This window comes from Phocoena phocoena, chromosome 2, assembly GCF_963924675.1.
Source record: "Phocoena phocoena chromosome 2, mPhoPho1.1, whole genome shotgun sequence".
In the NCBI taxonomy this organism is placed as follows: domain Eukaryota; kingdom Metazoa; phylum Chordata; class Mammalia; order Artiodactyla; family Phocoenidae; genus Phocoena; species Phocoena phocoena.
This window is the reverse complement of record NC_089220.1, coordinates 165,632,503-165,654,512: the sequence shown is the minus strand read 5'-3', so window position 1 is coordinate 165,654,512 and position 22,010 is coordinate 165,632,503. Positions and strand designations below refer to the sequence as shown.

General features: G+C 41.5%; 1 protein-coding gene across 1 annotated transcript; it reads right to left on the bottom strand.

Moving 5' to 3' along the window:
- Window positions 1–19,570: 19,570 nt before the first annotated feature.
- Window positions 19,571–21,025, bottom strand: OTUD1 (OTU deubiquitinase 1). Its single transcript, XM_065872945.1, has one exon. It carries the CDS (start codon window positions 21,023–21,025, stop codon window positions 19,571–19,573), a length of 1,455 nt encoding a protein of 484 aa, XP_065729017.1.
- Between the last annotated feature and the right edge of the window lie 985 nt (window positions 21,026–22,010).

Here is a 22,010-nt window from a genome sequence, read left to right as displayed (position 1 = left end):
TGAGGTATGATCCACAATGTCTTTCCTTTATTCCTATTTTGTTTGCTAGAGTAGCCCGATTCTCACTAGATCCCATTCAGCCTGAAACTCCACTTTCATATATAAGTCAGCTAGATTATCTCTCAAAGGCAAATGAAAAAAATCTAGAGTCCCATTTCCCAGAGATCTTTAATCTAGACCGAAAGTAAATCCAGATGCTTAAATATTTTAGTATATTTAGACAGGATCATTTAGTTTGTTACTTTCAAAATATAATCTTTTAAATTTAGATCTGAATGACTCGAGTGTGCAGAATTGGCAAATGTGCAGAAAAAGACAAATTTACATTAACGTGTTTTATTACATCAACTGAGGGTCACAAGAGCTTCACATGCTCTAATAAACCCAGGGAATGCATAAGAGCCAACAATGCCAAGAACAAATTAAAAGGAAAGTTCAGATGTCAGACTTGGTTCGTTGACATCTTTGGAAATGGATTGTTTTCGAGTTGAAAATCTGCTTTGAAAATAAATCTTACCATTATTTAAAGAGAATTTTTAGAAATAATCACTAGCATAAGGAAAAGTCTTGGCTTAAAACAGAAAATCTAAAGTCTAATAGTAACTTTAAAAAAATCAAGTGAGGAAATTAAAAGATAGAACATATACTATAGGCCACAAGAAACTTGGGCACAAACAGTTCTTAAAAACTGAGGAATAGCCTGCTCAAATACAATACTTCTCATAAAGGGATAAATTGCTCTAATAATATATTTTTCTTTGCTTCACAGGAGCGTAACACAACTTGGGCATAAAGGAGAAAATGTGTCAGTTAACTTTCATAATGCTGCAATTTCTCTTCCTCCAAAATCCATTTCTGTGTTACGTTTAAATGTTAACATGGTGAAACTAAAAGAAAACTTAATCAGGTATACAAAGTGAATTACGAGAACCTTTTCTTCCCAAATTTAATTCAAATTGAATTTGAAAAAACAAACAGGGATAAACTACTGGTATCTAATGGAACCATATGCTGGCTCACACTGTTTTGTTTGTTTATTTGTTTGTTTTCTACGGTACCCGGGCCTCTCACTGTTGTGGCCTCTCCTGTTGCAGAGCACAGGCTCCGGACACGCAGGCCCAGCAGCCATGGCTCACGGGCCCAGCCGCCCCGTGGCATGTGGGATCTTCCCAGAGCGGGGCACGAACCCGCGTCCCCTGCATCGGCAGGCGGACTCTCAACCACTGCACCACCAGGGAAGCCCTCACACTGTTTTTTATTCAAGCCAACACTGTTAACCTAATTCTCTATTTTAAATTAACATTAATTTATTTTTCAAAGTAAGATTACAGCTTAAAATGTCTTTAACACAAATTGTTGTAAAGAATTTTTTACTAAGAATTATTTCAAATCCAAAGAAAATAACCGCCATACTGAAAAGGAGATTTAATCACTGTTGCTATACATTATTTTTTTCACTAATACTCATCAACCTAAATTTTTCTCATGCTTTATAGAAAAAAAATGTATAAGAGTATTTCATTTGACCAAAATCCATATTTATACAGCTGTACATTTCCCCCATTTCTAGATCCTGGGTAGCCCAGAGGCATCCAGAGACTTGGCTAGAAACATCTATAGTTACTTACTCATTACCAGTCCTTACTCATCAGCAATCCAGAGAAACAGTCTGAGATCTGGGTCACTCTTGAGTGAGTATTAAGGTCCATCTTGCATTAATTAGAACTGATTTAACTGCAAGCATCCCAACCAAAGAAATGTATCCTTGAGATTTAGAGCATCCCAGAGCACTGAAATGAGTGCAAACTTTATAAATATCTTAATGCTTTATCTTAATTTTTCTTCTAATCTCACGCTGGAAAATTCATGTTCCTTAAAAAAGATTATTTACCTCTGGTCAGTGGTAAGCTGGTAAATGTTTAACAACAGCTCTGTGGAAAAGGAGGAAGAGGAGAAGAAAGCAATGACTCTGATTGGTAGCACTGCCAAATACCGTGGTGTAAATGCTTCCACCCTGGCTTCCACCGTGGCTGATTTTCAGCCACCAATGGGATATCAGTGAATGCAGAATTGGGAATAGAAGCTCAATAGGACACTATTACCTCGTATTTCCACCATACATATCCAAAGACATAAATAAACTCAAGGCCATATACAATAGTGAAATGGAGTAAAATAGGAAGTGATGACTTGAGTATTTATTGCTTTTGTATTTTATACAGTGGATTTAAGTTTATATAATGCAATTTAAAATAATGCCTGAGTTTAACAACCACTTCACCAAGTTCTTGAAAACTGAACAAGCAGCTCTCATGAGCCACTAAAAGCGGATTCCCACACACTCCCGCTATCTTGTTTGTCTCTCTCCTTGGGTATGTTTTTGTTCTTTTCTCTGAAATTTTAAGTCAATACATTATGTCTTTTTGCCTTCTTTTTTGTTTATCAAGACGAATAAGGAATTTAATCATGTGAATAATTCTGGCTACATACCATGGAGATTATTTTTATATAACTTTTTAAAAATAAATTACTTATTTTTGGCTGCATTGGGTCTTCTTTGCTGCATGTGGGCTTTCTCTAGTTGCAGCGAGCAGAGGCTGCTCTTTGTTGCAGTGCGTGGGCTTCTCATTGCTGTGGCTTCTCTTGTTACAGAGCACAGGCTCTAGGCACGTGGGCTTCAGTAGTTGTGGCACGTGGGCTTCAGTAGTTGTGGCTCATGGGCTCTAGAGTGCAAGCTCAGTAGTTGTGGTGCAGGGGCTTAGTTGCTCCAATGGCATGTGGGATCTTCCTGGACCAGGGCTCGAACCCATGTCCCCTGCATTGGCAGGCAGATTCTTAACCACTGAGCCACCAGAGATGTCCCCATGGAGATTTTTAGATATTATTTTTTCCATCTATTTTGTAAATAGTCTGTTGTTTGTATTATTGACCAGATACTATATAGGAGCCTTTGTGGGTTTCGTCTTTTGTTTGCTTGTTTATTTCCATCAGGTTGTGTTTTCTTTAAACTTACTAATTTCTAAGTTTGCCGCAGTGTGATTTGAGAATGTCGCCTATATAATCTCAGCTCTTAAAGTTCATTCAGATTTTACTGTTGTGAAATATTTTTGTTAGTAATAAGAATAATAAAAGTTACAATTTATAGAGTAGATCCCAGAAACATGTACCCTTTAATCTTCTCAAGAATCTGATATAATAGTGTCTTAACTCAGAATATCTATGAAACAAAGCTGAATAAAACCCTCTTTGCAATGCTTTGTGGGCGAGTACAACCCCAGGGCAGCAAGGGGAGGGAATGAGGAATAAGGGAGGAAGGAAATCTCCCAAGACAGCTACATGGTCACCCAGGACATCTCCAAGGTGAGTATGTGGAACCAGTGCACCTCAGAATAGTCCACTGAGGAGGAAAAAGAGAGAGAGGGTTTGGTCTGTGGAGCTTGTCGTTCTACCTTCTAATGTCAAAGTTCACCCTAAGCAGGCATTAACACCTTGCGGTAGATTGTTTGCAAGAATGGTCACAGTAATTCCTCCCATTCCTGACTGCATGGCCCTTCGAAATGTGAATGCACAGCAATTCCTAACAAGAGGAATTTTTGTAAAGCAATTATACTCCAATAAAGGTGTTTTTAAAAAAAAGAGGAGGAATTTATTTCTCCAGCCCTTGAACCTTGGTTTGGTCATGTGACTTTGGCCAAGGGGACATTAGCAAGCATGATGCTGAACAGAAAACTTGAAAAGTGCTTGAGCATCCGGGCTTGCCCTCTCTTACTGCTGGGAACTTCTGCCACCATGGAAATGACCCTGGGCTGATCTGCTGGGTGATGAGACATTCATGGAGTTGTCTCAGCTGACACTGACCCACCTGCCAGACATGTGGGTGAAGACCCCCCACCCGGCAAGACCAGTCAGCCTGCCAACCAACAGACCTGTGACTCCATTCTACACCAGACAGTCCCAGATGAGCCCAGACTAAAAGAACAGCCCAATCATCCTTAGAACTGTGAGAAATAAGTGTTTGTTGTTTAAGTTTGGGGCTTTGTAGCAAAAGCCCACTGATGGACTATACCACACTTCCAGATTGGGTTACCTAGCCCGTTAAGTAGGTGCTGGAGAAGCCAGGTCCTCTGACTTATGTTTCAGTGTTTCCTTGGAGTCCAGAAGTGCAAGAAGTTGTATTAGACTTCTGGGGCTCCAATCCAATGTCACTGAAACCACTACAACTCCCACCATGATGGGTGCCATGCTGAAGCCACACTGCAGAGGAGGTGAAGGCAGCCAGTGGTGCAAGGAGATGAGGTGATGGGTGAAATATCCAAAGAGCAAGTGTGGAGGTAGGGCCAGGCGATATGGGGGAGTGCATAAGCTATACAGACAGCTGCTTTTATCCTGCGTGAAATAAGACTCAATCTGTAAGTTATGAAAACTAACTTGAAACAGCTTAAGGGGAAAAGGTTAATTTATTACAAGGATACAGAAAGGCAGTGGGGCCTTCGAAAGGGGTCAATGTCAGAAAATGAAAATCTCAGGACTCTCTCTCCATATATCACCCAGATCTCTCTGCACATTTACTTCATGCTTCTCTCTTTCTGCAAACTCTCTACTTTCTCTGCTCTTCCAGGACTCTGTGGAAGAGATTACACATATGGTCCCCTAAATTCAAAGGTTACTATTCCAGGCCCACAGATGTGCCAAATTTCCAAATGAAAGAAACTGAGTCTGGCTGCAATCAGACGTGCACACCTAGGTAGAATCAGACATGAAAGCGGGGGCAGAAGTCTTGCCAGTGGTTGATTCCAATGGACAAGGGCAAAGGGAAGTTTCCAGAGAAAGGGGGTGAGAACTGAGAAACCCAAAATGTGTCAACCATATTCACCCAATTTAAAAGGTGAAGACATCAACCAAAGTTTGGGGAGAATAAGGAACTCTCTCCCTGTCTAAAGTCACACACACTTCCAGTGGCAAGGTCTTAATACAGATCTGATCTCAAATCCCAAGCCCTTTCACTTCTAGCAGAATTATCCCATGGGATCTTACCAAAACATATCTAAGATATTTGTATTTTCAATAATTAGCATGTTTAATTCTATAAGAAAAAACACAAAATTATATCTTAAGCCAAGATACATCAAGGAAAATCACTCCCTGAAAAGGGAAACCTTGTACACTGCTGGTGGGATTGTAAATTGGTGCAGCCACTATGGAGAACAGTATGGAGGTTCCTTTAAAAACTAAAAATAGAAATAGCACATGATCTAGCTATTCCACACCTGGGTATATGTCCAAAGCACATGAGAACACTAAATTGAAAAGATACATGCACTCCAATGCTCATAGCAGCATCATTTACAATAGCCAAGATATGGAAGCAAACTAAGTGTCCATCAACAGATGAATGGGTAAAGAAGATGTGGTATAACAATGGAATATTACTGAGCCATAAAAAGAATAAAATACTGCCATTTGTAGCAACATGGATGGACCTAGACAGTATTATGCTAAGTGAAATAAGTCAGACAAAGATAAATACTCTATGTTATCAATTATATGTGGAATCTGAAAAATAAATCTAGTGAATATAACAAAACAGAAATAGATTCACGGATACAGAAAACAAACTAGTGGTTACCAGTGAGAAGGGGGAAGAGGGGAGAAGTGAGATAGGCGTATGGAATTAAGAGACACAATGGAATATTACCCATAAAAAAAGAATGAAATAATGCCATTTGTGGCAACGTGGATGGACCTAGAGAATATCATACTAAGTGAAATAAGACAGAGAAAGACAAATATTATATGATACCACTTATATGTGGAATCTAAAAAATAATACAAATGAATCTATATACAAAACAAAAACAGACTCACAGACGCAGAAAACAAACTTATGGTTACCATAGGGAATGCGAGGAGGGATAAATTAGGAGTATGGGATTAGCAGATACAAACTATTATACATAAAATAGATAAGCAACAAGGATTTACTGTATAACACAGGGAACTATATTCAATATCTCGTAATAACTTATAATGGTAAATAATCTGAAAAAAATATACATACAGCCAAATCACTTTGCTGTACACCTGAAACTAACACATTGTAAATCAACTATATTTCAATAAAACAAACCCAAAAAGCAGCACTGAGCTAGAATCTGCGACATAGAGCTTGCAAGGATCTTTAATATACTGAATTTACTCTGTAATTTTTATTATTTACATATTTTTTAATCAAATTGTTCAGTAGTTTAAAATGGAAAACAACTGTCCCTGCTACAACCCTCCCACTCCCCAGAGGTAACTAGTTTTGCTCTTTTAACTTTATTCTGTTATTTGCCTCTATATTTTATTTTCTCTGTGTGTGTGTATTTATATATTAATTGTTATTAGAGTATAGTTACTTTACACTGCTGTGTAAGTTTCTGCTGTAAAGCAAATTGAATCATCCATACATATACATATATCCCCTCTTTTTTGGATTTCCTTCCCATTTAGGTCACCACAGAGTATGGAGTTCCCTGTGCTATACAATAGGTTCTCATTTGTTATTTATTTTATACATAGTAGTGTATATATGTCAATCCCAATCTTTCATTTCATCCCCCGCTCCGTTTTTCCCTTGGTATCCACATATTTGTTCACTATGTTTGTGTCTCTATTTCTGCTTTGCAAGATCATCTGTACCATAAGATCTGTACCATTTTTCTAGATTCCACATATATGCGTTAAAATACGATATTTGCTTTTCTCCTTCTGACATACTTCACTCTGTATGGCCATCTCTAGGTATAATGACACAATTGCAAATGACACAATTTCGTTCCTTTTTATGGCTGAGTAATATTCCATTGTATATATGTACCACATCTTCTTTATCCCCTCTCTGTCGATGAACATTTAGGTTGCTTCCATGTCCTGGCTATTGTAAATAGTGCTACAGTGAACATTGTGGTGCATGTATCTTTTCGAATTATGGTTTTCTCTGGGTATATGCCTAGGAGTGGGATTCCTGGGTCATATGGTAGTTCTATTTTTAGTTTTTTAAGGAACCTCCATACTGCTCTCTATAGTGGCTGTATCAATTTACATTCCCAACAACAGTGTAAGAGGGTTCCCTTTTCTCCACACCCTCTCCAGCATTTATTGTTTGTAGATTTTTTGATGATGGCCATTCTGACCAGTGTGAGATGATACCTCATTGTAGTTTTGATTTACATTTCTCTAATAATTAGTGATGTTGAGCATCTTTTCATGTGTTTGCTGGCCACCTGTATGTCTTCTTTGAAGAAATGCCTATTTAGGTCTTCTGCCCATTTTTGGATTGGGTTGTTTGTTTTTTTAATATTGAGCTACATGAGTTCCTTGTATATTTTGGAGATTAATGCCTTGTCAGTTGCTTCATTTGAAAATATTTTCTCCCATTCTGAGGGTTGTCTTTTCATCTTATTTATGGTTTTCTTTGCTGTGCAAAAGCTTTTAAGTTTAATTGGGTCCCACTTGTTTATTTTTGTTCCCATTACTCTAGAAGGTGGGTCATAAAAGATGTTGCTGTGATTTATGTCAAAAGAGTGTTTTTCCTATGTTTTCCTCTAAGAGTTTTGTAGTGTCTGGCTTTACATTTAGGTGTTTAATCCATTTTATTTTTTTGTATGGTGTTAGGCAGTGTTCTAATTTCATTCTTTTACATGTAGCTGTCCAGTTTTCCCAGCACCACTTATTGAAGAGACTGTCTTTTCTCCACTGTATATTCTTGCCTCCTTTGTCATAGATTAGGTGAACATTGATGCGTGGATTTATCTCTGGGCTTTCTATCCTGTTCCATGTTTTTGTGCCAGTACCATACTGTGTTGATTACTGTAGCTTTGTAGTATAGTCTGAAGTCAGGAAGCCTGATTCCTGCAGTTCCTTTTTTCGTTCTTAAGATTGCTTTGGCTATTCGGGGTCTTTTGTGTTTCCATGTAAATTGTTAAATTTTCTGTGAAAAATGCCATTGGTAATTTGATAGGGATTGCACTGAATCTGTAGATCGCTTTGGGTAGTATAGTCATTTTCACAATATTGATTTGTCTAATCCAAAAACATGGTATATCTCTCTATCTGTTTGTGTCATCTTTGATTTCTTTCATCAGTATCTTATAGTTTTCTGCATATAGGTCTTTTTCTGCCTCTATATTTTAATATAATGTGCTTAGGGAATTCCCTGGTGGTCCAGTGGTTAGGACTCCATGCTCTTACAGCCAAGGGCCCGGGTTCGATCCCTGGTCAGGGAACTAAGATCCCACAAGCCATACAACAAGGCCAAAAATAAATAAATAAATAAGTAAATAAAACAAAATAATGTGCTTATATTATAGTCAGGTGAATTAATATAAATGTAATTTATATTCATATACACACATGGTACCATTAAGTTTAATGGAAATACTTAAATTCTTCTTGATTTTTACACTGAGATATTATATATTAATTTTCTACTATGGAAAACAAGAATTTAATTCTTACCTCACCCCACACACATACATATACTTCCCCTCTGGTCTCAATATAATTATATATTTCATTTTTGCTAAATCAATATTCAGGGTGTATATGATTATGAAATTATCTTTCACAGTTCAATACATATACTTAATGGGTTTCGGTTATATTTCCTTTCCTTGTAAAACTTTTTGTTTGCCCTAAAAGTAGTAATTGTCTTTTCTTCCATTTGCTTAGTTTTCTGTTCCTCTCACTGGTCTATCCCAAAACTATTCAACACAGTGTCAGTCCCCACCAACAACATTCACACTCGTTAGGTAAACTGTCTTCTTACAGCCAGGCCTCCTGAAGCCCAGAGTTCTCCTGCTCCAGGCTGGCCCACTGCCCAGTCTTTAACTTGAAGGTTCTTACCACCACCATTATGGGGATTCCCTTTGTCTCATCTGAGATGGATGCCTGTTTCCCAGATCCTGTGTCTTAATTTTCCTTGGTTTACAGCCTTGTATAGGTAGAACTTCTTTCAGCAGATTTCTGAGAAAAGTTGAGGGGGTGGTACGTTGTTTTGAGACTTGAATGTCTGAAAGTGTGTTTATTCTACCCTCATTCTTAATAGTTTGGTGCGTGTAGTAAATATTGTTTATTTTCAATACCACCCAAGATCTTTTAATCACCTTCCCTTGGTAAATTTCCCACACCTTGAGTCTCACTTTTCCAAGGTAGAATCTTGAATGTGCTCTTTTGCTACTGGGGTTGGGAGAAGGAGGTATGCAGCCTAAGCTCTTCTAATGACACATACCTCTATGAGACTTCAGTTCGGAAGTAAGCAACAGGAGATAGTAGTTGTTTGCAGAATCCATCTTTCTGGCAAATGATGGAAATAGAGACATCTAGTCTGGAGGGGAGGTATGGCTCAAGAGTGAAGCTTCTTCATCATGCTGCCCGCTGTGCTGTCTGTGCCAGGTGTGGTAGTGGAGATGTCTTCTCAAGTGCAGCTCCCACAGTGGTCTTTGGGTGTGGACCTGGCACCTTGGTATACAAGCCTGCATTCTCTGGCTCACCAGAAAATTCCATAAACCATCTAAGCAATCTGAAGTCAATAAATTTCTTATCTGCTTAAACTAACTAAATAGATTCTGCTGATGACAATTAAGAATACTAACTGATATAGCTAGGTATAGAATTATAGCTTGGAAATAATTTTCCCTCAGAATTTGCGAAGCATTTTTCCATGGTCTTCTGTTATGATGTTTCTCTGGAGAAGTCTGATGCCATTCTTGTTCCTAAGGTTCTGGATGTGACTTATTTTTCCTCACTGAAGGATTTGAGGTTATTTTTTTATGCCTAATACTCTGAAATTTCTAGTTGAAATGCTGTGGCATGGGTCTTTTTGCATTCATTTGATGGCCACACACAGTTGTACATGTTGTTCACTGCACCACTTTAGGGAGCACTAGTCTCATCTTAATCCATAGACACACCTGTATGGCTGTCCACAAAGACCCTCTGGACACTCTGTGGGGCTTTACAATCCAGAGACGACTATTCTTGAGTTCTGGGAAATCTTTTTTGTAGTCTTTCTTCTCAACTATTGTCTTTGTTCTACCTCTGGAAAACCTATTAGTCAAATATTGGGCTTCCAAGATTAATCTCATTTTCTTATTTTGTCCCTATTTTCCATTCCATGTCTCCTTGTTCCACTTTCTGAGAGATTTCCTCCAATTTATCTTCCAAACTTTACCTGTGCTATGTTAACTTCAGCTGTGCTATTTTTAATTCACAAGAGTTCTTTCTAAATATAGCAATTCCTTCTCCAGGATCTGGATCTTATTTCTCTGAAGATGTCAATTACAGATTTACTTTTTTCTTATTTTAGCTTTTCCTCCATTCACTGCATTGTCTCCTTTGCTTTTTCTTTTCACTTGCTGTTTCTTTTTCATTTGTCAGTGTCCCTCTTTTGCTTTAGATAGGACGTAAAATGCCTCAGTTTGAACCCCAGCCAACTTGACTCCAAAGACCTTTCTTAATGAGCAAACTAATTGGTGCAAGATACAAATATTATAGCCTCTAGCTATTAAAGATCTACCATATAACCTAGGAGTTTACACAGTACTTAGCACAGTACCTACTCCAGGCAGTCAATATTTGTTGAATGAATTTGTTGAATGATTATTTACTTCCTATTTCCAAGAACTGTTTTCCTTTATTTTTCTTCTCTATTCAGCAATTAGCATGGCTTGCCCAGAGCACCTTCTCACCTCAATAAAAGTAGAGATACACTGACCCATGTATTGCCATCTGTGTTCCTTGGCTGTCTTTTCTCTAGGCATCATACAGACCACCACTCTTGTCTTGTGACAGTACATTCCTGCAACAAGATGGACAGACAGACAGACATATAGATAGATAATTTAGATATAGATACTCGGGTCAGTTATGGCTTTCTTTATATCAATTACTTCTGACTACTCCTGCTAAGAATACGCTTGTAGTACAGCTGCCCCGACTTAACTGGGAGAACCACCCCATCCTGCTCAAAAAGAACTTTAGTGACCATCTCTTGGGGTGAGTTATCTTTGCGGTTGGCTGAGGAATTCTGTATATACCTGGAATTACTGGGGTGTCTGTCTCAGGCACCGACTGTTTACAGAGTCATGAGCATTGTTTAAAGTAAAAGGCATAATTGTTTACTCCCCCAGGTTTGCACTTTTCAACAAGATGGCAAAGACAGTGAAATGACAGCCAAGAATTTCCTGTGTTCTACTTCTTTCATTCCTATTACATCACCAGTATAGCTCAAATTTCACTGCAAGAAACAAAAAGCGTGAATGTTTCCTGTTTGTCATTAGAACTGAAAGGCTTATTTGAGTTTATTTTACACATTGGCTGCACAGGTGTTCTGTGACACACTGGTATAAATTCCCTCCACAGTTACCTATTTTGCACACCACTTTGTTGTACCTTGATAAGCTAAGAAATGCAACCACATAGTCCATTGCTAAAATTATTCAGAGAACTTCTAAGTGGAACATTCGTTTAGACTCAATCATTATTTCAAGCAAAATCACTGAGACTGCCTCTCTACACATTGCCAATCTACTTGACATCAACACTTCCTAAAATCATTCCAATTCAAAGTGTTAAAGGCTGGGAGGCAGTAGGGCAGGGAGTGGGAAGAGAGGGAGAGGGTTCTACTTTAACTGCTTCAAAATATAAAATGCACATACACCACTGGACTTTTTTCAAATTGTCATTGTCTATTTGAAAACAAACTTATGGTAACCAAAGGAGAAAGGGGAGGGGAGGGATAAATTGGGAGTTTGGGAGTAACACATACCCACTACTATATACAAAATAGATAATCAACAAGGACCTACTGTCTAGCACAGGGAACTCTACTCAATATTCTGTAATAACCTATATGAGAGAAGATTCTTATATGGGAGAAGAATCTGAAAAAGAATGGATATAACTGCACTTGATCTTAGCCAAAAGGCCGAGAAGTGATGTATAACTGAATCCCTCTGCTGTATGCCTGTAACTAACACAACATTGTAAATCACCTATACTCTAATATAAAGTAAAAATTAAATTTAAAAAATTGTCATTCTATCGTCTATTGTCAAAAATTGTCTAAATTCTATTTGTCAGCATACTAATGCAAGGTGCCTACTGAACCTGTTCAACCATTCTAATCAGTATGAGGAAAAAAATTTTACTTTCAAGGAAAGGGAAGGCCAGGATGAGGAATACTAACTTATTTACACAATGCAGACATAATATACATTTATTAAAGAAGTATTAGAGAGAGGAAATTTTTTAAATTCTTATTTGTACTAGACCTATGTGTACTGTGATTTGGAGTCTTCGATGAAGACCTGATATTTGCATTACTTCATCATTAGCATACCTTGGTGGACTGGAAAACTGAATAGAAAAATGCATAGCATGGTAACTAGACTAATCACGGTGATCATTTTGAAAGGTATAGAAATGTTAAATCACTATGTTGTGCACCAGTAACTAATATAGTGTTGTAGGTCAATTGTACTTCAAAAACAAACAAACTCACAGAGAAAGTGATCAGATTTGTGGTTACCAGAGGTCAGGGATCAGGGGAGGAGGAACTGGATGAAGACAAAGGGTACAAAATTCCAGTTATAACTTAGTAGTAGGGATGTAATGTACAACATGATAAATATAATTAACACTGCTGTATGTTATACATGAAAGTTGTTGAGAGAAAATCCTAAGAGCTCTCATCACAGGGGAAAGAATTATTTTTTCTATTTCTTTTATTTTGTATCTGTCAGATGAAGGATGTTCACTAAACTTACTGTGGTAATCACTTCACGATGTACGTAAGTCAAATCATTATGTTGTACACCTTAAATTTATACAAGGCTGTATGTCAATTATATCTCAATAAAACTGGAAGACAAAAAAGAATCACAAAAATTCAAGAGATTTGACTATTTAAAAAGTTAAACCTTTGATATATTTTTTAAAAACACCACTAGGAAACAAACACTATCGATAAAAATGCATAAGCAAAAGGAAGACAATGACAGGTACTTGCTATAAAGGATTCCATATGCCAGAGATGGAGCAAAATACTAACCAGGCAATGACAAGTCAACTCCAATTTTGAGAATTACAACAACTAACCCATGTTGTTTTGTTTCGTTTTTTTGTTTGAATGTGCCACTGCACACATTCACAAGTCCCTTAATCAGACAAATTCAGCATGTCCAGGATACCACTAAAGAATGCAAAGAAGATGACAAAGGCAAAAAGCTCTCTGGTTGACCAAAAACTAAAGCTTAAGCACATTACTCATAGCAGAGCATCCTGGTCGCGAATGAGAAACCCATATCCTATTATCTTAGAGTCACTTCTGACAAGCATGTTTGATGGTGTCTGTAATTCAACATAGGAAATTATGATGGAGAATTAAGGCTAGAAAGAGATAGTGGTGAGAGGAACAATCAGAAAGTGAGGGAGGAGACAGGAAAGAATAAAACACAAAGATAAAAGTCCCAACTCTCTGAGAGCCTTTAAAGTACAAAGGGACTGTCACATCTCAGCAATCTGCCAAGGCTTCACGGCCATTGATCCATGCCATCATGAGGCCCCTCAGTCATTAAGGGAAGATTAAACTGTATTGTTATTTTACAAAGGCAAATAAGTGTACCATAGATTCCTTTTTAAAAAAAATATTGAGTATATATGGTATACCACTATAAAGTGAATAGTGTTTTTTTTAATTTATTTATTTTATTTTTGGCTGTACTGGGTCTTTGTTGCTGCACCCAGGCTTTTCTCTAGTTGCGGCGAGCAGGGGCTACTCTTTGCTGCGGTGTGCAGGCTTCTCATTGCGGTGGCTTCTCTTGTTGCAGAGCTCAGGCTCTAGGCACATGGGCTCTAGAGCGCAGGCTCAGTAGTTGTAGAGCACGGGCTTAGTTGCTCCGCGGCACGTAGAATCTTCCCGGACTAGGGCTCGAACCCTTGTTCCCTGCATTGGCAGGTGGATTCTTAACCACTGCGCCACCAGGGAAGCCCCATAGATTACTTTTGAAAGAATTTTATCAAAAGCAGTCTATTTTTTATTTTACACATAAATGGACTGTTCAATTATCTAGAAAATTCACTTGTGAGAAAGCAGCCTAGATAACGTTTTACTACGAATAATCTGAACGTTACTCATAGAATAATCTGTCTGAACTCTGAACATTACTCATAGAATAATCGCCACTGGCCTAATTTACAGTAGGAAGAAATACACTGATTTTTCTCCCAATAGATCTGTTTTGATCTGATTCATGCTACTTGCCCAGGCCCCATACCAATGGAATAAGCATGCAGCCAGGACTACTGAACACAACAGTCCTAAAGCATGCTTGAAATCTGTGCAACATTTCTTCCCCAACCAAGCCACAGAAAGAAAACATAGCAAAACTAGGAATTGCTGTAGACTGGAATTGGGTGTTACCCCTAAAGCAAGTCAGAGCAACTCCCTTTGGATATGGCAACACCTTCAAAATCACTTCAAATTAGTGAAGTTCTACTTTTTTTTTTTTTTTCCCCCGGTACTCGGGCCTCTCACTGTTGTGGCTTCTCCCGTTGCGGAGCACAGGCTCCGGACGCACAGGCTCAACGGCCATGGCTCACGGGCCCAGTCGCTCCGCGGCACGTGGGATCTTCCCGGACCGGCGCATGAACCCGCGTCCCCTGCATCGGCAGGCGGACTCCTAACCACTGCGCCACCAGGGAAGCCCTGAAGTCCTACTTTTAAATAATCTTTCTGAGCTGAGGCCTCAAGATTTGGAAGATGACACAAAGATTAAATCAATAAATTCTAATTTTTGGTTTCAAAACCTTTTTTTTCCCATTATAGATTTCAATACTTTAATACCCTTTTTATAATACTACTTCAGTTTAAAATGCTCAGAATTACTTTGGCAGTGATGATTCCCAGTAATTGTAGGGTCAAATCATCGTTATTTAATTTTCACATCCGCCAACTAAATATTCCCAAGCTCAAACTTCCCTTCAATTTCTTCCTTCAGGGGCTTCCCTGGTGGCGCAGTGGTTAAGAATCCACCTGCCAACGCAGGGAACACGGGTTCAAGCCCTGGTCCAGGAAAATCCCACATGCCATGGAGCAACTAAGGCCGTGCACCACAACTACTGAGCCTGTGCCCTAGAGCCCATGAGCCACAACTACTGAGCCCGTGTGCCACAACTACTGAGCCCGTGTGCCACAACTACTGAAGCCCACGTGCCTAGAGCCCGTGGTCCCCAACAAGAGAAGCCACCACAATGAGAAGCCTGTGCACTGCAACGAAGTGTAGCCCCCGCTTGCCGGAACCAGAGAAAAGCCCACATGCAGCAACAAAAACCCAACGCAGCCAAAAATAAAATAAATAAAATAAATTTATATATAAAAAAAGATATGGCCCATTCAATAAAAGGTATGCAAAGTTAAATAATAATAAGATGCCTTATTTTTTTAAAAAAATTTCTTCATTCAGTGAGTATTTACTGAACATTTACTCTGCTAGGTACTGGGCTGGAAACCAGGAGACTCATGAGGGAACATAATAGAGCCCATGCCCATTGCACTTAGTACATTTGGGGAATGAAACTGAATGAAATGCCAGCTAGTTTCTCAGTGCCTCTTTGAGATAGTTATAGACACTCTAGGGATGTCAAAAGAAATAAACACTAAAAAAAAGAGTGGATATATGTATAACTGATTCACTTTGCTGTACACCTGAAACTAACACATTGTAAATCAACTATACGCCAATAAAAATTTTTAAATAAATAAATAATAAGGTCTGGACTTATGATCTCATGTGACAAATACCTTAAATTTGAATACGTTACACATTTGAAGTATACACTCTTGAATTATTCCACTACATTTACCTACATATGAATTTATCCGATGTCCAAAGGTCTGAAATCTATTTTTATTCTCAATGCTCTTCCTTCATATGAGCACACCGAAGAGCATGGTAAAATTTTAGAGTTTAAACGTTCCCATCTCTTTGGGAAAGAGGAAAAACCCATAAAGTAGTGAGATTATCTCGATCTCTATTTTTTTTTCAGTACAAAAATTATGACGAAAACATTGCAGTATAAGACTATATTTACCCAAGCTGAAGATAACCAATTCTGATGTTCAAAGGATGCTAATGCATTTCCTCTCCTCTATAAAATGTGGCTTCTGAGAAAAGGCTTTGTGCCTAATGAAATGTTACTACATAAAGCATATAGACTACCAGTTTAGAGAAACGTAACTGAAGAATCACAGGTACACGCCCTCATGCAACTTATCAATAGTGGTTTACTAAGTTCAATTTAAAAATGCTACCATGAGTCTGTTTTATCTTAGGAGAAAAATGTGAGTGCAAAATGAACAAGAGGATCAAGGAATTGGGTTTTAGGTTTTCACCAAAATCCTGACCTACTAGGCCATTTTAGTTTTTAAATGACAGTAATAAAAAAAAAAATCACACTAATAGTTATTTGTCTCATAGTTTTTATCTAGGTACTCCTTTAATAAAAGTTTAAATTACTAGTATGATTTTCATACTACTTTACCTGAAAACACAATTGGACTTACTTATAGATTCTATACTCCCCCATAATTTATGGGGGAGTAAACGCTAAAGAAACTTTAGCTCATAGCATCAACTGCTTCCTTCACACGGTTTTGAGCCTCTTAGCTGCTACATGAGTAACTGAAGGAATGAACTGTTTAATAAATCTGTCTGCTAAAAGGAAATCAGAGTCAACCACATTTCCACACCTTCCACTGTTCAAGTCCTCGGTGATCCAGAATTGCTACTACTAAGGAACAAAAGTGGTATGGCAGTAGAAAATAAACATGTAGCACAGGGAGTGACGAATATTACATTTCTTCCAAACAATGACGACAACGAAAAACTATAGAAAGAGGATGAGAAAAACATAAACCTTTCAGGCAAGACAACCAAAATAACATGGTGCCACGTAATACAATCTTGGGACCCACCGAGTTTTATTTAAACGTATCACCCTCCTTGGGAATCTAAATCAAGGACTTGGGATCCTAATTTGAAAATGAAACAGAACAACACAGAGGAAACTGTTTCCTCAAAATAGTAATGGGCTTACAGATGCCTTTTAGGAACTTATACCTAATTAAGTCTATTCATTCCTTCTGTAAACTTTAAGCATCCCCAAATTTTATACGTCTCTAAATAAGGTGGAGAAAAGGGGGAAAACGACATTTAGCTGCGTAATTCAAATAAAAGTCTTTCTTTCTTCGCAAGTTACATAATTAGAGAAGCAAACCTCATCTTACCTAAAAACCAGAGATTCATGATTAGGTGGCACTTAAACCTCTGACCAATTGCCTTTCCTTGATAACCAACGGGATCCTTCCACTCGTCCTTGTTTATTTTTGGCCGCGTTGGGTCTTCGTTGCCGCGCGCAGGCTTTCTCTAGGTGCGGCAAGCGGGGGCTACTCTTCGTTGTGGTGCGCGGGCTTCTCATTGCGGTGGCTTCTCTTGTTGCAGAGCACGGGCTCTAGGCACGTGGGCTTCAGTAGTTGTGGCTCACGGGCTTAGCTGCTCTGCGGCATGTGAGATCTTCCCGGACCAGGGCTCAAACCCGTGTTCCCTGCATTGGCAAGCGGATTCTTAATCACAGCGCCACCAGGGAAGTCCCTCCATTGGTCCTTGACCATCCTTCCACAGTCAAGCAAGGAACTCAAAGTCAGTTGTCTATTACCATGACATCAACTGAAAACTAAAAAAATCCAAACTAGCTGTGCATATCCTGCAATAGGCATACCAGCACTATGTATACAGACACTACCAGCATTATGTATACAAACACGCTTCTCAACTAAATCTGATAACACATCTTAAAATTAATGCATTCCCTTGATCTCAAGAGGCCAGACTGGATAAAAGTTAGGCCACTGCTTTGTTTACTCTTTAAAACATAAAATCTGTGCTGACAGTGGGCACACAAAACTATACTTAGAGATCGTGCTGGTTAACACAATACTTGCATTTCCCTGTTCATTAGCCATTGGTACATCTATAGTCTTGGATAGGAATTAAAAATGAGAAATAATGAGAGCAATTTCCTGAGTTATTCCACCTTTAAATTACATTTCATTGAGACTTATCCTCTGAAATTACCGGTTGTCCTATCCTGTTTACGTGAGAACTTAAGAAACCTCTCATAATTCTGACATCATTACACATAAAAAAAAATTGTATACATGTAAGCAAGGTTCCTACAGATGTCACTTTATCATTTAAAAATCACTTTAGCCAAAAAGACGTAAAAGTAAAATTACACATTTTATTCATTCATTCCATCAGCTGAGAATTGCTCAATTGTACAAATACGATATTGTACAAAAAAATCACAAAATGTTACAAAATAAAAAAAGTACAAACTGCATTACTTAATAAATACGACTACAAGTAGTTAAAGTGGAAATGAGATAGGTTTTAGGTTGGAAACATTGTTTGACCCAGCAAACCATACAAGCTCTTGTATACAGACATTTTTATTTGTACATAATACAGGGCAATCCTATTTTGCCTTGTGAAAGAATTTAACAGGAATAGACTGTGAAGACAGTACTCTTCTGCTGGAAAATAACTGCCAAGGTTGGTTGGGGGCATTTATGCCATTAGTTTTTCAGTCTCTCGGGTGAATCCAAGAGGCTATATATAAAGCAGGAGGCTTATCTCGTCACAAAGTCTTCTATCACGTTAAAATTATTTTTTCGACAAATATAAATAAAAACAATTGAGAGCACCAGACAATCTACTCTAAACCTCAACCAGAGTACAGAATAATCACTCTGCCATCAGCAAATATCAGACTTTCGTTCAAGTAAGAGCTGGTACTATTCTTTAAAGAAAAAAAAATTCTTCCCATAACCTCCCCTTAAGTATTTTCTCTTTAAAAGGTTGACCATTTCTAGAAAAATAATGATTTTCCAAACAACAAATCTGTTTCATCAAAACGGAATGGGCCAATCATCTGGTAATATGAATGCATCGATATCCATTTTAAATAATTACTTAGGAACTGTAAAATTCAAATTCAACAACAAAAAATACTAAATCACAAACTCTGTTCGAAATAATAAACTTCATATAAAGCACTTCTCTGGATTTATGCCGGAAAGCTGTGTGTCAAAATGGAACACATCATAGATGAAGATACACCAATTGTTAAAAATGTTGTGCAAAAATACATTCTTATAGAAAATAGATTACCAGGAAAGAACAAAATTTACACTGTGAGAAACCAGCTTGCAAATTAAGTAGTGCCAACTTTATACAGCCAATGATAAATAGCAGTAGGATCACCCAAAGCTATCATGAAACATCACTTAGGTGCCCAGCAACCTTCAGCTCTGAGGAGAAAACATTCAAAAAAATGATTAAGGCATTACACCTACAGTAAATCTACTTGAAAGTTTAAAAGTGCTATTACCCTGATTAGAGTTCATGTAATTCTCCAAACACAAATTAGGTCTGCAATTTTCCCAGGGTGGAGGGGTTCAGACACTTCAAGAGCATGCGTTTTGTTCAATATACATTTTGGATAAGGATATGGCCATGGACTTGGCGAGTTCTTCGTCGCGTTTTCTTTGCACTTGAGTCTGCCTGCACCAAGTGTCATACTCCGGATTCGGATAGGAGTGATCAAACACCGCGTCGTAATGTCCGTTACTGAGCCAACTGAGCCAAATGCTAGGCCTTACGGAATCCTCTGGGCCCAAATAGTGAATCATGGTAGACACCGTGGGGCTCTCCAGCCTCCCGCCAGTAGTTAGATGTATATTCACGTTCAGCATCTGCCCCATGGCCAGAAGTTCAGGGTACCCGGCCCACGCCCCGTCCTGAGCAGCGGCGATGATAAACTCCCCCACGTCGCCCTCAATCAGGGGGCTAAAGTGGTCGAGGTGGTCGGCGATGTAGTGCACCGTCTGCTCCCGCAGCTCCCGGTGCAGGCTCTGGTCCCCGTACACCGCCTTGCTGACCGCTCGGTAGAGGCAGTTGCCGTCGGGAATGATGTGAAATCGGTACTTGTTCCTCTGCCGCAGGTACTTGTCCTGCCTCTCCACCTCGGCCAGGTACAGGGCCAGCTTCTCATCCTTGGGATCCGACCTGGAGACGATCGCCGCCTCGGCCGCGCCACCCGGGACCGCCTCGCCGCTTCGCGCCGGAGGCGCCTCGGCCTCCGGGTCGGGCCGCCGCGCCTCGTCGGCGCTGGGAGGAGGGTGGACGCGGTCGCCGGCCCTGTCCCAGCCCCGGAGGCTCCTCTCCGCAGGGCGCTCCTCGGCCCACGGGCCGGGGCCGGCTTCCGGGCTCTCCGGGGGCGGCGCGGGGCCGCGGTGCTTGGCGGCGGCCAGGGCCTGGCGGTGCTCGCTCAGTCGGAAGTTTCTTTCGGGCCCCTCGCGGGCCGCGTCCACGCCGGCTGGCTCGGGGCCGTCGGGCCTCAGCAGCTCCTCCAGGAGCCAGGCCGAGGAGCCCCGCCGCGGGGGGACCGGGGCGCCGGATGGCGGAGCCAGCAGGAGGCAGCGGCCGCGCGGGGCGGCGGGCGCCGCGGCGCCGGGGTCCGGGCCGCGCAGCAGGAGCCGGTCGGCGCCCAGGGCCCGCACGGTGATCTGAGCCGTGGACGTGTAGTGCGGCGGCAGCGGCGGCTTGCAGGACCCGCCGGGCGGCCCGGCGGCGGCGGCGGCGGCCGAGGCGGGGGCGGCGGCCCCAGACACCATCTCGAAGCAGGAGGAGAAGGCGGGCATCTTGGCGGCGGGGGCGGCGGCGGCTTCGCGGGGCTCGGCGGCCGCGGCCGGCTGGCACTCACCGGTATCGGGCTCCGGCGCGCCGCCGGCGGGTCCCGGGGGCTGCAGCGATACCTTGAACTGGGCGGCGGCGGCAGCGGCGGGCGGAGCGGGGGCTGCGGCCGTGGGACCAGGGCCCCCGGCTGGGTAGTGGGTGCAGACGCTGCTGTAGAGCTGCATGTCCCTGCCCGCCGCTCGGCCCCTTATAGGCGCGCCGAGCCCCGGTGAGGGGACACACCCTCCGGGCCCGGGAGAGGGGGCCGGCCGAGCGCGGTGACCCAGTGCCCCGAGAATAGCAATGACCAAAGGGCCGCCGGCGCGTCAGGAGCCGCATATAGCGCCCGGGGCCCCGCCAAATTCCTGCTGCGCCACAGCACGCGGTGGGGGCGGGGAGGGGACGCGCGCTCGACCCCTGCCGGCGCGCTTGGCCCGCAGACCCGGGACGCGTGCGCCCGCTGCAGCTGCTCCGGCCCGCGGCGGCCGCTGGGGACTCTCGGAGGAAGCCGCCCGCCCTGCTGGAGCGCGTCCCACCGGCTAGGAGCAGCGCGCGGCTCGCTGAGGGGCCAGGAGGCGGGGCCGCGGTTGTTTACCTCAGGCCGCGCGGCCGCGTCACGTGCCCCCGCTGGAATGCGCGGCTCGTCGCGTCGCCCCATTCAACAGCCGGGGTTCGTCCTGCCCCTCCGGCTCGCCCCGCCCTGTCCGGCGACGTCATGGGCGTGGCCCGCGGCGCGGCCGCGCGGGCGGGCGAGCGAGGTTCGGAGCACTCAGTACCGTCAAGGGGATCTTTGCCGCAGCCCGACCTCAGCCGCAGTTTTAGACGCCGCGCTTTCCTGGGTTGCTGCAGCGGTCGTGGCGGGATGGGCACTTCTTGGGGCGGGCTAGAATGCTGAAAGGGCGCGTTTTGGAAGAAGCTTCCGGGTTTGGTATGGAGAACGGAGAGCTGCTCTGAAACCTGCACGGCCTCTGCCTGGTCATAGCACCACTGCCGTCTTTTTCATTCAGTCCCTTGGGTTGTATTGTTAACGTAGCGTGACGCCTCCCTTTCTCCCCAGCACCTTGCTGCCCTGCTAAACCGAAACCAACTTTTCTGCAGTTCTAACCCGTGACGACGAGCAAATACAAGACGGGCGAAATACCAAATGCCTAACCGAGCCTTTTGAAACTA

What these genes read in the sequence shown, in the direction of transcription:
- OTUD1 (XM_065872945.1), bottom strand. Translation starts at nt 21,025, where the DNA reads ATGCAGCTCTACAGCAGCGTCTGCACCCACTACCCAGCCGGGGGCCCT.